Source organism: Macrobrachium nipponense, chromosome 27, assembly GCF_015104395.2.
Source record: "Macrobrachium nipponense isolate FS-2020 chromosome 27, ASM1510439v2, whole genome shotgun sequence".
Taxonomy (NCBI): Eukaryota; Metazoa; Arthropoda; class Malacostraca; order Decapoda; family Palaemonidae; genus Macrobrachium; species Macrobrachium nipponense.
Genome location: NC_087216.1, coordinates 13,272,165 through 13,290,115, shown reverse-complemented (window position 1 = coordinate 13,290,115; position 17,951 = coordinate 13,272,165). Strand labels below are relative to the sequence as shown.

At 45.4% G+C, this 17,951-nt stretch overlaps 1 protein-coding gene across 2 annotated transcripts in view; it reads left to right on the top strand.

The window, feature by feature from the left end:
* LOC135200832 (uncharacterized) overlaps positions 1–1,436 on the top strand; it is a 38,272-nt gene extending 36,836 nt beyond the window's left edge. For both annotated transcript variants that reach the window (XM_064229520.1, XM_064229521.1), the window contains 2 exons: positions 1–388; positions 955–1,436. The exon at positions 1–388 is cut by the window's left edge and continues 398 nt beyond it. In XM_064229520.1, the coding sequence (XP_064085590.1) occupies positions 1–388; positions 955–1,035 (469 nt within the window). In that variant the 3' untranslated portion in view covers positions 1,036–1,436. The remainder of the gene's footprint in view (positions 389–954) is intronic.
* The last annotated feature ends 16,515 nt before the right edge of the window (positions 1,437–17,951 follow it).

The following is a 17,951-nucleotide window of genomic DNA, read 5'->3' as shown; positions in this document are numbered from 1 at the left end:
AAGACCAGCACTAACTCCACAGACTCCTTCTGTTGGCTATGGAAGACCCTCTGCTCCTCAGAACCCACTCATACCCCAGAGACCTAGCCAGCCAAACCCCCAGCCCACTTTTGTAAACCCTGCCAACCCTGTCCCACAGCCTCCAGTGCAACCTCAGTCGCCCATCAGTAACCCCATCGGCTTGGTGTCTCCACCCAGCCCTCAACCAAATCCCATGATGGGTGGGATGATGATGGGAATGATGGGCATGCCTATGAGAGGAGGATCCTGCAGTGCTGGCACTTACTGCGTCCAGCCGAACCAGTGCAATCCCTACACAGGATTCATCATCAGAGATCCTTCTCAGCTGATGGCAGTATGGCCTGACTCCCCAACGGTTCCACTTCTCGTAAGTAATTACTTATTGCCTTCACATTACTTTAAAATTAGCTTTGTTAGATTCCGCAAGAATGTAACAGTGAATTGGTAAAAGATAGGAAAACAGACTAACAAACATCAACAGTGTTTATGTTATTCAGTTCAGAAATATCCAGTAAGGAAAAAAGATGAACATACCGAGTTGGTAATTAATTTCTAAAACTTTTAACATTGCTGATATAATCTTAGCTGGAGAAGTTTCCTTGTCCTTAGTAACGATAGGTTACCTTATTCATTTTAAGGATTACTGGAAGAATTGGTTGTTTTGTGAATGCCTTGCCAGAAATAAAGTTAACGAAACTATTTAGTATGTAATACGAAAAACAAACACACGTATGAAAAATGATGGACAGAAATTGTTATTGAATTGATGGGAACTAGCGTCACAGGTGTAAAACAGAATAGCAAAGATAAGAGAAAGAGTGAAATGCTAATGAAAATAACAGTTGAAATAAAAAAAATTTAAAAAAATGGGGCTAATTGAGTGTCTGGTTCTGTCTCTTCTAACTGGTTCCTTTTCTCGTTTCATCTCGACAGCCATGTTTTGTACCAGACGGCAGCATCCAGAACGGTGTGTGTTGCCAAGAAGCACATCCAAATGCTGGAGGATTCGACTAAAGGCAGTCCAGGTCAGAGGTCGTTCGCGATGAGGAACAGCAAGCTGCCAATTGACCTGAAGACAGAACTTCCTTCTAAAAGAGGGCATTGCGTCATTCCATTGATTGTCATTTGGAGATAGTATTACAACGTCGTCATAGGCTTACGGCGCTAAGAGCGACCGATCGTCTTTCGTTCCTGTGTAACTGTCTCGTGAATTCTGTGATTTTCTTCCTTTCCTTTATAAAACTTTGGTGATTTTTTTACCTGTAAGAGTATATCGTTAAAAACCCTTTGTATAGTTATTTTTATTATCATGTTGCATTACTTCATTATAGTAAGGACAATTGTAGCGCATACCGCTTGCATTGGAACCCAGTATCTAAGGTATGTCATGGTGATGAAATAAATAATTACGTAGACCACTGTTTTGCTTTATAATATGCGCCACCCCAAGTGATATTATATGGTACGTCTATAACTATACAGTATCTAGAAAACTGGGAAACACAATAGAGTTCTAACATCTTGAAACGAATGTAAATTTAATCAGCAAGGTTACCGCAAGCTTTCTTATTTTGTTTAGTTTGGCATGGAAATATCTGACACTTTTTTTTGTTTACACGATCCTTTTGAGGTGAACAGAAAGTCGTCTAGTTTTCTATTGGTGGTGATAGTGGTAAGTTGTCATCGCCTGGGTTGTCTGCTTTTTCAGTGTAAGTTTCAATCTTTTCAGTTAGGTTTTGTTTACACTGAAAAGAATCCTGTGAATTGCATAGGGTATTTCTATATACTAAGCATTCTGCATCGTTCGTCGCCGCGAATACGAAAGCCACCGGGAATTGGGGCGTCAAATGTATTTCACCGTGTTTAGTACGAGCCCCTGGGGGTTAATTACAGTCGTCCGGATAAATATTACATAAAATTCTTGTTCAGGAGGTAAAACTGCTTACAAAAACCGCAACTGCCATAGTCTAGGCCGCCGCGGAATAGTAATATAGATCTACCTTACATAGTATACCTATGTGACGCCATGCCCAAAACTATTAAGTTCCTGTGAGAACAGTGTGTTTAAGAGTGTCTTATGTAGGCAGTTTGTGACGTTTCAGAGAGAATTAACGCAAATCACTGTCATGACTAATATTGTCTGTATCAAAATCCACAAACTTTTGATAATGGGTGCAACTATCAAGCTACCAGTACTGCGTGTTCTAAATATTTGAAAGACTTTGCTGTGTATATAATGCATCCAACAGATGGAGCCAACACAAGATAAGTTATGAGACGTTTTCAAGTTATTTGAGACGAGGTATACTTTGAATGTTTGTGTTAGATCCTTTGCATTTATAGGCCCAAGACTGTACATTAAGTTCCACCTGAAATGTCGGAGACCAAAATATCAGTCGTTTCCATGGAAAATTTATGTATTTTAATTTTAAACCACAATTGCATTCCAGAGAAGATTTCCATGTTATAATGTGTACTTTGAATGTTTGTAATGTTAATTTTTGTGTGCAAATTAGCAATTTAAAGATAATGGACCCTCCTTACGTCTTACAGTATGGGGAAACAGAGAAAGTTGGGCTTTAGGTGTGGGACAACTCAAAATGAGTTAAATACAAGATTTAACCTTACTTATCCTACGGTACTGGCCTTCACCCTGGCATGTGACCCTAACACCTAAGGTATAAATAAAAAATTACTAGGGTTACAACCTAACCTGATATAGGGCATAGGGATCTAACATGAACAGTGGAGGTCAGGACTCTCCACTTCAACAAATGTAGGGCATAATTAAATTTAAATGAGAGCAAATTTAGATAAATGAAAGCGTTACAACCTAATCTAACTTAGGAGACAGGGCTTTTACCTGGCCCCCCTTATGTCCTTGGTCCTTTCTTACCTAGTGCGTAGTCTCATTGAAAAGCTTCAGTAGACATTACCTAAATCAGAATCAACTTGTAGATACTATATGCTGTTATGGGGATAGTAGACTATGTCTCTGTTATTTTGTTATTTCATAATTTGATATTTTCCCCTTCCCCCACCTAAAAAACGCCATTTTCCCCACTGTGGCCCCCCATAATTTGTCACCGGAACATAGGCGTAAGGGGGGGGGGGGCGGCCACGTGGCCCCATTTGAAATTGGTGCCCCCCCCCATTTTGAGTTCATTGAGCTTGTAGCAAAAGCCTAAGAAATAAATAAATTTCTTTTATATAAAGGTATTCACAAATTGATAGGCTTAAATATTTTAAAACAACCTTAATATCTTTACATATAACATATTCAGCTGCGCTCCTCCACTAATAGACTCCTAGTTACGCCTATGCACCGGAGTGAAAAGCATAAATGTTAAAAAAAAAAAAAACATTAAAGATAAAATTAGCCGAAGTAAACCAAGGAATAAGTTCCATGTCTGCACCGAAGGAGCCGTGATGAAAATTGAAGCTGTTATTTTCATACTATGCCCGAATTCCAAAATCTCACTTAAAGGAAATTTAGAACAAAGGAACCAATCGGGTTTCAGCATTGTCATATACTAGGTACCCACATAATACATTTCCAGGTAAATATAATGAAAGACGTCCAAACTATGCATTCCATCCTTATCCACAATGGAGCAACACTGACATGCTCGTCGCGAGAGAAAATGTCTGTTACAGTAAATTTGCGATAAAAGAGCATCTCAAGTTAAATAACAATTGCCAAGTGGAATTAAACCAGGATGCAAAGCGACTACAACCTTGTTAAAGTTGATGATGATATATAAAATCACGAAGAAAGATGTGGAGGAAAAAGGAGAGGTCGCTAACAACAATAAGAGGGAAAATGAGTAGTTGAAAACATGGTTAGGAAATTAGTAATGGTGAAAGTAGTTCCTATCGCAGTAATTTTCAGCATGATTGGGAAATGGGCCATACGAATAACGGAAAGTATGAAACTGGGAATAAATGATAGATAATGAAAGAAATTATCATGACGCGGAAGAGAAAGTAACTGGAAAAAGCGGAGAAATGAGCAAACCTGGTATATTTGGGTTATAACCGAAAAGAGATAAGAAGGCTGCAATAGATAGAAAACGGGATTATGAAGACTAAGCCAGGAGCACCTAGAAATGCCGCAATGTGTATTTTAATATGTAGAAACGTATTTTTTCTCATATAAAAGCGAGAATCGCGAATAGAAGAATATGGTTTATGAAGATTGTAAAATATCAAGGAAAATTATCTGCTAGAAGGTGTAATCGTGGGTGGAAAGGGATGGGAAAAATATGTAGTATTTATATGGCGGAGGTAGGAATAGGTGGAAAATACTCAGAAGGAAGAAGAAATAGGAAATAAAGAAACAACAAAGTGAGACTGATAATAGAAACCGGAAGGAAGACGTCGACAACAGTAGTAGTTTTGTAAATATACAGGGACTGGAAAATAAACGAGATAGTTTATGATAACGGGACACCATAAATTTGAATTTACCAAACTAGAGTAAATTGCCTAACCATAAACGGTGTGAAAAACATTGAGGAAGACGTAGTATACCGAAGCACGATCATTGTGTAGCCCAGCAGATCATCATAACCACTTCATACTGAAATTCAAGAAAATAAACGATGACGGAATAGAGATAAAGCCGCCAAAACAAGAAAGTGGGAAAACACAGAAGGAAGCCTTTTGTAAACAGATAAAGGGGTGACAGAAAAGAGTGATAACACACGGAAAATAGATGAGAATAAACTATAAGAGAACTCAGAAACGACGACAATGGAATTCAGGTGCTAATGCAAAGGTGATAACTCATAACCATCCCATAGCGGGGTAGTCCCGTCAGTGGACCTCATGCAGTGCACTGTAGGCATTACTTAAGTTTTTTTTTTTTTTTTTTTTTCTTTGAAGCGTGCCTTCGGCCCCTAGCTGCAACCACTTTCGTCCCTTTTCTGTACGTCCTTTCATATTCTTCCTTCCATTTTACTTTCCACTCTCCTAATGTAATGGGAAAAATATTCCTTTAATTATTAGTGATTTATTTAGGAATTGATTCATCATCCTCCTCTAATATCTTTACACAACTGTTGTAAGAGTAATTGGAACTGTAAAATGTTTTCGTTTTTGTTGTGAACGTCGGGTGCTTGGCAGTGTAGCCAGTCCCATGTTTTGTTTTTCTTTCACTTTGAGTATGGGAGCGCAGTCCTGAATCTTTCGTCTGCTTTTTGTTAACACTAGCAACACATGTAAGGATCACGAATGCTCTCAAGGGGGAAGAAGAACGTCAACCGGTCTACCCTTTCAATTTTGGGCTATTTTACCAAATTATTAATGCAAATTATCATCTAGTCCAGGAGTTCTGAAGACTAGGTAATTAACCAAGTCCAGGAGACTAGGCCTGGGAGAAATTTGGTCAAATAGCCCAAAATTGAAAGGGTAGACCGGTTGACATTCTTCTTCCCCCTCGAGAGCATTCGTGATCCTTACATGTGTTGCTGGTGTTACCAAAAAGCAGACGAAAGATTCAGGACTGCGCTCCCATACTCAAAGTGAGAGAAAAACAGAACAAGGGACTGGCTACACAGCCACGCACCCGACGTTCACAACAAAAACGAAAACATTTTACAGTTCCAAATACTCTTACAACAGTAGAGGAGGATGATGAATCAATTCCTAAATAAATCACTAATAATTAAAGGAATATTTTTCCCATTACAAAGCTTTTCCCTCGGGGAAGAATTGATTCATGTCCACTCTAATATCAAGGACAACTTTTCCTAACGGAACCAAACAGCTCCTTAGCTGGGTCTGCGACTGTGGAAAACTGGTCTTGTACAGTAGAAACAAGCAACGATCTCAACTAGAGACTAAAGGGGCTCTTGCAACAACATAAAACTAGGATAAACTTGAGTACTAAATGGGGACACTACCCTATAGGTGTGCATTCAATACAGCTTTCCTAATAGCTTTGTTTAGCCTAATACTGGGCTTGGATTGACTCCACTTACACAGGATGTCACATCACTCTGCAACAAAAGAGTTTTCCACATGTGAAGACAGAATTTACTCCTATTGGGGCGTCCTAATGATTATCAAACTCACCAGAGCTCTTGACTAGAAACGACTCTAAACTTGAATCTCAAATGGGTTTGGAAAGTGGTGTACTCTATCCTCTAAGATGTACCAAACCAGTACTACAAGAGCAAAACTCTGACAATTTCCTATAAGACAAGACCCATAAGACCACAATTGCATTCCCAACCAGGGCACTATGTGAATTCTTGTACAAAATGTTTTACATCATTCCTTTGTTCATTACTTCAAAACTATAGTTTTCACATTACTGGCCACTGCGAATAGAAAAAATTATATTTCCATCAACCTCAAACCAAGTAAAAAGAGAATACACAAAACGTACAAAATTACAGTACTGTACATCATCACAGTCTATATTTCTTCAATGAGACGTGAGGGAGGCACAATATTCCTAGCACCTCTTGTACGAACTCCTTCAGTTACTATATCAGGCACATTTTCAGAGTGCTCTTTCATGGTAACTAACCATTCTTCATCACCTGGAATGTTAGATGTATGTGGTGTAGACATTATGGGTGGTTGAGTGTTATTATGTTTGGGTGTTGAGTGTTGTATTGTCCCCTGCATGTCAACCCACTTCTGGTCCAAGTCCTTGATTTGATTTGATAAATCTCCCACTTGAGACCAAACGTCCTGGTAGGACTGAGTGAAGTTCTTAACTGTCTGTAATGTTTGTTGTGTTTCTTGTTCTAATTGAACTAGATCAATATATGATTCATCATTACCAGTCGCCATTGTTACAATATTTCAAACACCTATATAAATCAAATAATAAAACATAAACTACATTAACAGACAATGACATACAATCCGTCACTATAGAAATAATGAATATGTATGTAAACAAGTCATGACCTTAATCGGATAAAAATCAACAATATTGTATAAAGAAATGCATACAATACGACAAAACATTATGTGACCTACATAATATATAGGCACAGTGGAAATGGATCAATAGCACTGGACTACAGAATCCCACCGCTGCCACTAAATGTCACAGGAGGATTTTCCCCACCATGACATTATGGTACGAGAATAAGAATAATAATACTATTAGTATGCATATGCACTGTTGTCAGTCTTCTTGCCTGGAGACAGGGGTCAGAGAATGATACTGTGTCATAGTTGACATGGTGGGTATGAAAGCCACTGACGTTTCCGCTGCCTGGGAATTAGGGTAGGCCTGCCCTACCTGCTATTACATGATATTAGTTGTGTGTATGGGTCTTATTACTGATGAGGCCAGGTGATGTCTTCCCACTGGGAGGCAATTGAAGTGCTGATTTCCATGTTAGGGGTAAGGTACAATGGTATTGAAGAAAATTCCAAGTACTCCGCTCGTTTCTTTATTATTCATTACATCATGCCAAATTTCTCCCAGGCCTAGTCTCCTGGACTTGGTTAATTTACCTAGTCTTCAGAACTCCTGGACTAGATAATCAATTTGTGTAATAATTTGGTAAAATAGCCCAAAATTGAAAGGGTAGACCGGTTGACGTTCTTCTTCCCCCTTGAGAGCATTCTTGATCCTTTCATGTGTTGCTAGTGTTAACAAAAAGCAGACGAAAGATTCAGGACTGCGCTCCCATACTCAAAGCGAAAGAAAAACAAAACAAGTGACTGGCTACACTGCCACGCACCCGACGTTCACAACAAAAACGAAAACTTTTTACAGTTCCAATTGCTCTTACAACAGTATGATATTAGAGGAGGATGATGAATCAATTCCTAAATAAATTACTAATAATTAAAGGAATATTTCCCCATTACACTAACACTTGATTCATAGTGCAACTACGAGGTTTTCCTCCTGTTACACTTTCAAACCTTTTACTGTCAGTTTCCATTTCAACGCTGAATGACCTCATAGGTCCCAGTGCTTGGCATTTGACCTAAATTTTATATTCAACTCAACCTCCTAACCAAACTGAACCGAGTATGAAAACAAGAAAACCCACTGGATAATGCAAGTATAAGAATATATGAAAGAACTAAACATAAACTTAAGTAAAGTTGAAACAGTTAACGATAAACAGTTAAAAGAAATAATAAACAACTGGGACAGGAAAACATGGCAGAAAGAAATGAATGAAAAGAACTTTAAGAGTCTACAGAAAATATAAAGAAAAGTTAAGAGAAGAAATTTGGTATCACAACACTGAAAAAAAAAAGGCTGATCAGTAGGGCCAGACTAGGTGCGCTAGGATTAAATGATAGGAATAGTATAAAAGAAGATACAAAATGTTTGTGCTGTGAGTAAAAAAAAAGAAAATTTAGAACATTTCTTACTTAACTGTCCAGTTTACAATGAGATTAGAAATATAGTTTTGTGCAGCAACCATATCAGGAAAATAAAGAGGAATTGATAGCTAATATACTCCCATTTGTAGATCTACTGAGGAAGGAAGTGGAAAATAAGAAAGAATTTGTAAAAGAATTGTGGTATTTCAGAGAGAAGAATCTCAAACAAACACAAATAAAGTAGGAATAAAACAAGCGAGGAAGCCGTTTCAAAGGAATATCCTGCCTACTACTACTACCACCTCTGACCGAACTGCGCGCGGGTAAATGCCAGACGCAGGAATCTCTGACATTTCTTCAGTCTTCATAACTCTTGTCGTCTGTCGCTGACTTGTCATGGAGCCGGGAAAAATCAGGAAGTTGGAGGAGGTCGTTGTGAACAGAATAGCAGCGGGCGAGGTGGTCCAGAGACCTTGTAATGCCCTGAAAGAAATGATAGAAAATAGGTAAGTTTGCCCGATCTAAGGTACTAGGTTAGGTAGTACCTAGCTAGTATCCTAGTTTAGGTAGGCGAGGCTTGGGTCGTACGTGTGACCTGATGAATACTACTACCTACCTATTTACAGAGTTAATTTTTATTCTAATATTAAGCGCATCTTTGTTCTTGGCAGTCAGCGAATATGAATGTACCATACATAGACCTGCATTGATAACTACCTAGTTAGGCTATTGTATTGTTAGCTAATCCCTATAGGTGAAATTTGGGATTGAGCAACTCTCTCTAGAGTTCTCACGTGGATTCATGTCTGTGCGACATAGTGTCATTTCCGATTCCCTCCAACTGCGCGCCGACATCATGTAATAAAGCGCCTATGTAATCCCTTGGGAAACAACAGGTTAACTGAGGCGTAGAGAGAGAGAGTGAGTTACACGAACCCAGGGGAAATATTAGGTACCTACCCTAGGCCTCAAATGATCAAGATTGTAGTAGGTACTTAGCCTAGCTATAGGTATTTCCTATCCTAAGGTAGGCTAGACTAGGCCAAGACGATTATTGAGTTCATTACCTGACCTAACTTAACTATAGGGTAAAAAACCGCATGGTACAGGGGTGGACCATGTACGATCAATGTGTACAACCCCCAAAAAAAGTACATTTATAACGCGTCCTGACATCGGAGATGGGCATCAGACATGACTTCTTGTTAGTGAGAAACGGAGCTAAAGACCTCTACTCCGGTGTCAGGACGCGTTATAATGTACTTTTCTTGGGGTTGTACACATTGATCGTACATGGTCCATCCCTGTACCATGCGGTTTTTTACCCTAAGTGACTTGTTGTAACTGTAGGGCTTCTAGCATATGGAGCCTAGTTGTATGTTAGGCCTCTCTCTCTCTCTCTCTCTCCTCTCTCTCTCTCTCTCTCTCTCTAATGTTCAAGTTCAAAAGTAAAATGCAGTTACATATTTGGCACAGGATATTGGTACGGCAGCTGTATCCCTGATTGCGATAGATATAGGTACAGGAGTGAATTGCACGTGTCAATGTCAGACTTCCTGCCGTACAAATAACCAGGAGTCCCATAGTGTAGTAGGGGTACGTCAGATTCTGTCAGTGGTGGTGCTGTATTGCGCTATTGACTTGCTGTCGGTACGGCAGTTTGCTAATCATGCAGCAGTTGCTGTACACTGTTGCTAAGAGCTATAGGAACAGCACTACGTAGAGGATCAGCAACAGTAGTAATAGGCTACCTAGTAGCCGAACTGAATTGTTTCGCTGAAAATGTTCAATTCAAAATGTCAAAGTGAAGCACCATACTGTCATCACCAAAGCACCAAAACATTTTAACAATAAATGAAAATATAAAAATCACAATAATATTTAAACATACTTAGATTTTGACTATATAAAGAAAAATAAAACTAAACTAAACTATCTGTGTACTTCATATTTTCTTTGAATCTCCTCTGAACTGTGTTATAATACATCAGTTTTCGCCAAAAAACAGATGTATGTAGGTTTCAACGAGCTGAAAAAAGCAATAGACGTCCACGAAGAGTCAAACTTCCAGAAATTGTATAGTATCCGTAGGTCACGAACGATCGAATCGGCCCTGAAGAGAGCTCCAAAGAGGAGATTCAAAGAAGACTTGAAGTACACAGAAATCACGCTCTGTTGTATTCATGGTAGTAAGGAAAACTACCAAGTCGATCCTGTAGTAAACTGCCTAATCAATCGTAAGTACTAATCATTCAAATCAGGTCTATATTAACAGTATGTTTCCCATATTGGACGCACTAAGCTTCAAATCTTCTTTGAATCTCTTATTCGGAGCTCTTTTCAGGGCCGATTCGATCGTTCGTGACCTACGGATATACAATTTCTGGAAGTTTGACTCTTCGTAGACGTCTATTGCCTTTATCAGCTTGTTGAAACCTGAAAATATCTGCTTTTCAGCGAAAACTGATGTATTATTACATGGTTCACATTGCTAGGTCTTTATTTTCTTGCTGTCACTGATATGCCATTATGCCTGAGGCGGCTGCGTTAAACAAGGGTTCGCGCATGCACAATTAACTGCCGTACCAATATCCAGTTGTTCCGACACGGCATACAAACCTTCGGTCCTTTTACAATAGGAAGGTACTAGCGGCAGCTGGATAGGTCGTAAGCTTTCGAACAAGGGGTTCGGTAGTTAACTGCTTGTCCGACAGGCGCGCGCGCGCGACTGGGAGGTAAACAAATCACTTTTGCTTTCGGCCTCACAGCGAGTGGACGTGTGTGTTCGACGCTCCTCTGCACCCCGCTTCTCGTCGTTTGCTTTCTTGAGTATATGGTTGTGTTTGTGTATGAAAGAATTCATTGTAAGTACAATCATTTCTCTCTTTTCATAATATTTGAAGTTTGTTCCGACACGGCTACAAACCTTCGGGTCCTTTTACAATAGGAAGGTACTAGCGGCAGCTGGATAGGTCGTAAGCTTTCGAACAAGGGGTTCGGTAGTTAACTGCTTGTCCGACAGGCGCGCGCGCGCGACTGGGAGGTAAACAAATCACTTTTGCTTTCGGCCTGCTGGCGTGTGGACGTGTATCATCGCTCTCTGCCCGCTTCATCGTCGTTTGCTTTCGCATGATTGTGTTTTTCTTTTTCTAATTATCTAGTGAAACTGAATTGTAAGTACAATCATTTCATTGAATTCAATTGTGAATTAAAGGATCTTGGTGTCACCACGCCCTCGATTACCCGAGTGCCGGGATGAAGGGCGTAAGTGCGGGAATTCATTTTCCCAAGAATGATCCTCGTATTGTGTATGCTCGGTGCCCGAGGGGCGGGAGCACTCGCTCCGAGCGTATATTGGGTTGGAAATGTATGATGAAAATCGTAAGTAAGTGCTCTTTTCATTTATATTTTTTTGACCTGTATGCCCGTTGCCGAACGAATGCGCTCGGCACGGAAAACTTATTTAGTATGGAAGTGCAATCGCAAGTACAGTATTCTTTTTCATTTTCATATATTATTTTGATTGTAGCAATACTCATTTTGGATCAGTTTCCGAGCTTACCCGGAAATTGATCCTTCCCCCTTTTATTTTGAATGAAGTGAAATCGCAAGTGCAGTTCTTTTTCATTTTCATTTTTTATTGAGATTGCATTGTTTACTGGGATCAATGTTTCGCGATTCACCCCGGGAATTGATCCTTCCCCTTTTTATTTGTATGAAGTGAAATCGCAAGCGCAGTAGTCTTTTCATTTTCATATATTTTTTGATTGCATCAATTCATTATGGATCAAGGTTTCCAGAAACCTTGATCCATAAAGGTAAGGAATTAATCCTTTCACCCTTGCGCTCGGTACCTAGGGCGCAAATGCGCTCGATCCGAGCCCTTATTCATTGTGAAGTGAATCGTATGCAAGATGCATTTTCATTTTATTCCTTATTATGATTGCATCAATATTTATTTGGTTCAAGTTCCGCTCAGTCAGGGAATTGATCCTTATGCCCTTGCATTCGGGCCGATGGCACGATTGCTCTCGGGCTCTTATATTGTTGTTGGGTACATGGGTACTTGTGCGGGTGGGGGTGGGGGGAACGAGACGCCCCGCCACCCCCCCCCCCCCCCCCGCTCAGATCCCACCCAAGTATGGCCCTTCCCCTTGGGGGGGGGGAGGTTATCGGCGTTCTTCTCCTCGCCCGATCGTCGAGCGCGGGGGAGGGCGCTCGGTGCCCGATGTACAATTGTATTAGGGGTCTTCCACTCGTTCGGAGAGGGCTCGCCCCCCCGCGCGAGGGGACTTCCCCACCCCCCCACTAATCGCTACTACTGTTATTTCCGCAGGTGCTACTGCCACGAGGGTGGACCTTGGTGAGGTATGGGCGTCCTTCCATTTGCAGGGCGTGCTAGTGTCCAGGGGCTGCGGTTCTATGTCTGGGCCTACTGCGGTCACCCATGGAGTGGGTGACCACGCAACCAGGTGACGACGTCCCTCCTCACCTGGTGTACTCGCCTCACGTGGTAACAGTCTTGCCTACAGCCGATGTGAAGTGCCGTTCGCCGTACCGAGAGGGGGCGTGCCGCCGCCGCTCGTGGTTGCCGCGCTGCAGCGACCACACTTCCGCTGCCCTAGAGCTCGCCCCTGGACCTGCCGCCAGTACCAGGATGTTGCTGGCTGCTGCTCCACTTCCTGTGTTTCCGGTGCTGCCTGCCGTACCTGCCGATTCTGGGCTGACTGTCCATGCAGTTGCTGCGCTGGCTGTCCCTGTCGTTGCTGCGCTGGCTGTCCTGCGTTGCTGCGCTGGCTGTCCCTACGATGCGTGCTGGCTGTGCCTGCTGTTCCTGAGATGCCCATACCTGCTGATGTCCGTCCCTGTTCGTGGTGGTACTACCCCAGACTTTGGTCTGTCTGTACAGGTGCGTCCGGGCCCTGTGGCTTCGGCTACAGCAGCCCCGGCTCCGCCCTGGATAGCAGATCTTACGTCTGTCCTGAGGAAGCTGACGAAGAAGAGGAGGAAGGTGTCGTCGTCGTCGTCTTCATCTTCTTCATCGTCGTCGGCTGCCGCCTCCCTTCCCCTTCGACTTCTAAGGCTTCACAGCCGAGGAAGAAGAAGGTTGCCTCCTCCCTCCTAAGAAGTCTCCTCGGTAGCTTCTCGGGACCCGGTCTCACCTCGGTGGGACGGGAGGGTTCCTTCCGCTGGTCCTCCTGCCTCCCTTCGGGAGCGTGGGGCCCTGTTCCTCTTCCGCCAAGCAAAGGAAGACGGACTACGGGGAACCAGAGTGGGGTACCGGCTAACACCCGGTACTTCCTCGCCTGGTGTCAGTGGTTCTGCCACTGCATCAGGGTCCGTCTTGGCCTCGTCGTTCGCGGAGGTACCGAGTGTTACGGTCGCCTACAGCGGACCGTGCAGCCAGGAACCAGACCCTCTGAGGTTCCGCTCAGCGTCAGGTTCACGGCACGGGGCGGAAGACTGGTGACAGCGCTTATGCGGACTCTCACCAGACCAGCTCTCACTCTCGCGGCGAACAGCTGGCTACACCCGGGGACGTGACGGTCCACGACCGACCACGGCTGACTGGGAAGAGGTCCTCCCGTTCCGACCGGTGCAGCCACGGCTGGAAACCAGCGACGTGACGTGCCGTGAGGACAAGCACCGGTCTCACTGTGACAGTGGAGCCTGCAGGTCGCCTGACCGTCGCTCTTCCACAGGGGAAAGCGAAGGTTACCGGGTCGGCAAACCAGCACCAGCTCTTTCTGATACTCGAGATCGGGGCCGCTGTGCTCAGTCCAGCCGTTCTCCACAGGAGACGGTTCGACCAGGCCTGCAGCTCGATCGCCACCACGGGGTTGACGATCGCCTGCAGCCCTCAAAGCCTGCTGGTGCTGCCAGAGCGAGCAATGAGGGAGCGTCAGGTCTGCCTCTCCCGTACCTTCAACCTCCTCGGGTTTACACCGGGAGGAGCGAGGTATTGAGGAGGTGATCGTGAGGGGTGCGCCCCTCATGATCCCACCACAACGCCCTACGTGCCAGGCACGGTTCTGGGACCGGCCAGGACGTATGCGCAAGTGGATGGGGAAAAGAGCCGAGAGGGCTGTCGCGTTCCCCCTTCTTAGGAGAAGGTTCTCGGAATATGCTCTTGTTCGAAGGGCTTAACGGTCCCACTCTGCAAGATGCTGTGACTTCCGAGATCCAGAGGGACTTTGTTCGAGGTTACGGCGCTGATTCGTCAGCACAATGATCTCGGGGTAAGGATCGCCGCTCACGCAGAGCCACGTATCGGTCTCGAGTCGTTTTGGGGCCAGAGAGGGAACCCAAATCGACGGTGGGTCTGCCGCGATCGGAGCTTGCCGACTGGGTTGAACAGGTAGTCTCTCGTCTCCGGACAAGAAGGCTCTCAGTTCTGGACGGTCGAACAAGCTACTTCACCTCCTCTACTGCGAAACAGAGGGCGTTTCTACGTGTCTTCGGACACCGTATTTAAATACCCCTTCGGTCCTCCTGAGGTTTCGACCTCGACGAGGACTAGAATGAGTCGGAGCGGTATCGGCTCTCTCCTATCAGGTGTCGATTAGCCCCACCCAGACGACGTTCACAGTGGAAGGACGGCGTTCCCCCTCACCTGCTGCCGGAAGTGGGGGGGTGAATGGCCAGCCATTGGGCAAACTTGGCAGCGCACGGCGCCGAGACCTGGATTGTAGATGTCCTTCGGGAGGGAGATCTATTAACCTTCGAATCTCGGTCACCCCTCACCTCCAACCCGGTCCAACAGCAGGCGTACGTTCCAGGGGCATCGAAGGACGTAGCATTGAGACAGGAGATCAAGACCATGCTGAGCAAGAGAGCTGTAGAATCGGCACGGATCAGTCACCGGGCTTTTACAGCCGACTCTTCCTGGTGAAAAAGTCTACGAGAGGCTGGCGCCCGGTGATAGATCTCTCTCCCCTGAACCGGTTGGTCGCCCAGACCCGGTTCACGATGGAGACGGCACGCTCAGTGCTCGACTCCATCAGGGAGAACGATTTTCATGCTTTCAGTGGACTTGAAGGATGCGTATTTCCAAATACCCATTCATCAGTCCTCCAGAAAGTACCTCCGCTTCATCCTCGACGGGACGGTGTACCAGTTCAGGGCACTGTGCTTCGGCTCTCAACCGCCCCACAGGTGTTCACGCGAGTGTTCACTCTGGTGTCTGCTTGGGCCCATTCGCACGGGATACGTCTGATGAGGTATCTCGACGATTGGTTAGTCCTGGCGAGCTCCCGCTCGCAGTTGCTACAGGACAGGGATCGACTGCTCGAGTTCTGTCACACGATCTGGGGATCGTGGTGAACTTCGAGAAGTCCGATCTCGAGCCCAAGCAGAGGATGAAGTTACCTGGGTATGCTGATCGACACGGTAGCAGGGCGAGTCTTCCCCCGCAGACTCGCGGATCAGCAGATTCAGGGAGGCAGCCAACCAGTTCCTGTCTCGGCAGGAACAGTAGCTCAGCGATGGCAAGTCGTGATCGGACACCTGTCGTCACTCGGGAAGCCAGTCCCTAACGGGCGTCTTCACCTGCGGTCTCTTCAGGGAGACTGAAGGAGAGTTGGTCAGGCGACGGATCCCCCAAGCTTTCAATTGTCACGGACACAGGAGGTGAGGCAGGACCTAGCCGGGTGACTGGACGACAGGAACCCCTTAAGAGCAGTGCCTCTGAGCACTCTCCCCCCGGGACATGCAGCTGCTCTCAGACGCATCGACCGAGGGATGGGGCGCACACATGGAAGAGTTGCGAACTTCAGGATTGGTGATACGAGAACGACAAGCACCTTCACATCAATGTACTGAAACTCAAGGCAGCGTTCCTCGCTCTCCAGAGTTCCAGGACCGCTTGATGGGACACTCAGTGGTGTTGATGTACGTCAACACACGGTGGTGGCTTACGTCAACAAACAGGGGGGGCCTAGTGTCTCTTCCGTTGTATCAGTTGACTCGGCAGGTGCACGAGTGGGCCGAGGCGCACTCAATAGAGCTGTCGGCACGCTACATTCCAGGCAAGGAATGTAGTAGCAGACACGCTCAGCCGTCGGGATCAGGTGATAGGGACCGAATGGTCTCTACACCAGACGTGGCGGAAAGGCTCTTCGACCTGTGGGCGGCGACCAGTCGAGGATCTGTTCGCCATCCGGCACAACAGGAAGCTCCAGGTGTTCTTCTCGGCCGTGCCGGATCCATGGGCAGCTGCAGAGGACGCTCTTCAACACCCGTGGGACAAACCTCTTCGCCTATGCCTTTCCCCGTCAGCCTGATTCGCAAGGTGATCAGTCGAGCACTGGTCATCCCGAATCTCAGGATGATCCTGATGGCTCCCAAATGGCCACAGGCCATTTGGTATCCGGGACCTGCTGGCTCTTCTCGCAAGAGAACCGAGAGAAATTCCCCATTGGGCACAAAACCTTCTCGCCCACGCCACAACGGTCGAGCTGGTTATCCAACCGAGCGAGGTCCCAGTCCCTACGTCTTCACACGGATGGCTGTTATCCACCATCTCTTGCGAACGAGAAGCTTTTTTCGTAGCGCAGCAACAGAGATGGCTGGAAACGTCCATCAGACCTCTGGCAGCTGTGTACCAGGGAAGTCGGCCGTCTTCTGTGGTTGGTGTCGTAGACGGGGCCTATCTCCTCTCAGAGCCACTCTTCAGCAGGTAGCGTTTTCCTCGTTTTTCTTCGCCGAGGAAGCTCCTCTAAGTTCCCACAGTCAAAGGATACAGAGCCGCCTTGAACGCTCGTCCTGAAAACTGACGGGATTGGACATCTCGAACTCGTTCGAGATCTCCTTGCTTAAGAGCAGCCTCCAAAGGTCTTGCCAACCCAGGGAACTCACAAGACCCTCTTCTGGCTGGACCTGGCATCGGCGAAGAGAGTACGGGAACTTCATGCAGATAATGACGTGGATGAGATGCTGCTTTGTCCTGGGAGGACGCTACGGCGCTATCTGAAGAGAACTCGACACCTCGGGCCTGAGTGTCGACGCCTCTTCGTTAGCAACGGGGTCACCAAGAAAGAAGATCAAGAACACTCTTTCGTCCTGGCTGCGTGAGGTCTTCAGGAGGGCGTATGAGGCTGATGGTAGTGACGACATCCGTACGTCCCGTCCGAGAGCTCACGAAGTCAGAAGTATTGGCCCCATCGTTGGCGTTTCGTAAGAACTTCTCCGTGGCGCAGGTATGGAAGGCAGGGGTCTGGTACAACCAGACCACCGGCACCTTCCTTATACCTCTTGGATATTGCCCATAGGTCCTTGGATCGGTTTCCTTAGGACCCGTGGTGGCTGCTCAACACGTCGTCTAGCTAACCCAGACCCTAGCAGGCTGAACAAGCATCGAGTCCTGGTGTGACTGTATGAATAGATAGTGAATGAGAAAGTGACTGCTTCTCTTTCTATCTTTTCTACCCCACCCCTCTACCTGTGGGTAGAGGGATACGGTCATTACCCTGCTGGATAAGGACGAGATGCCGGTGAGCTATATGACAGAGCCCCATCCTATCCCCTTTCACTAGGGATAGGAGCAGAAATATCCAACCACCACTTCTTCTACAAGGGGGGGAAGTGGATGCCTACAAGAGTCAAAACCATGACTT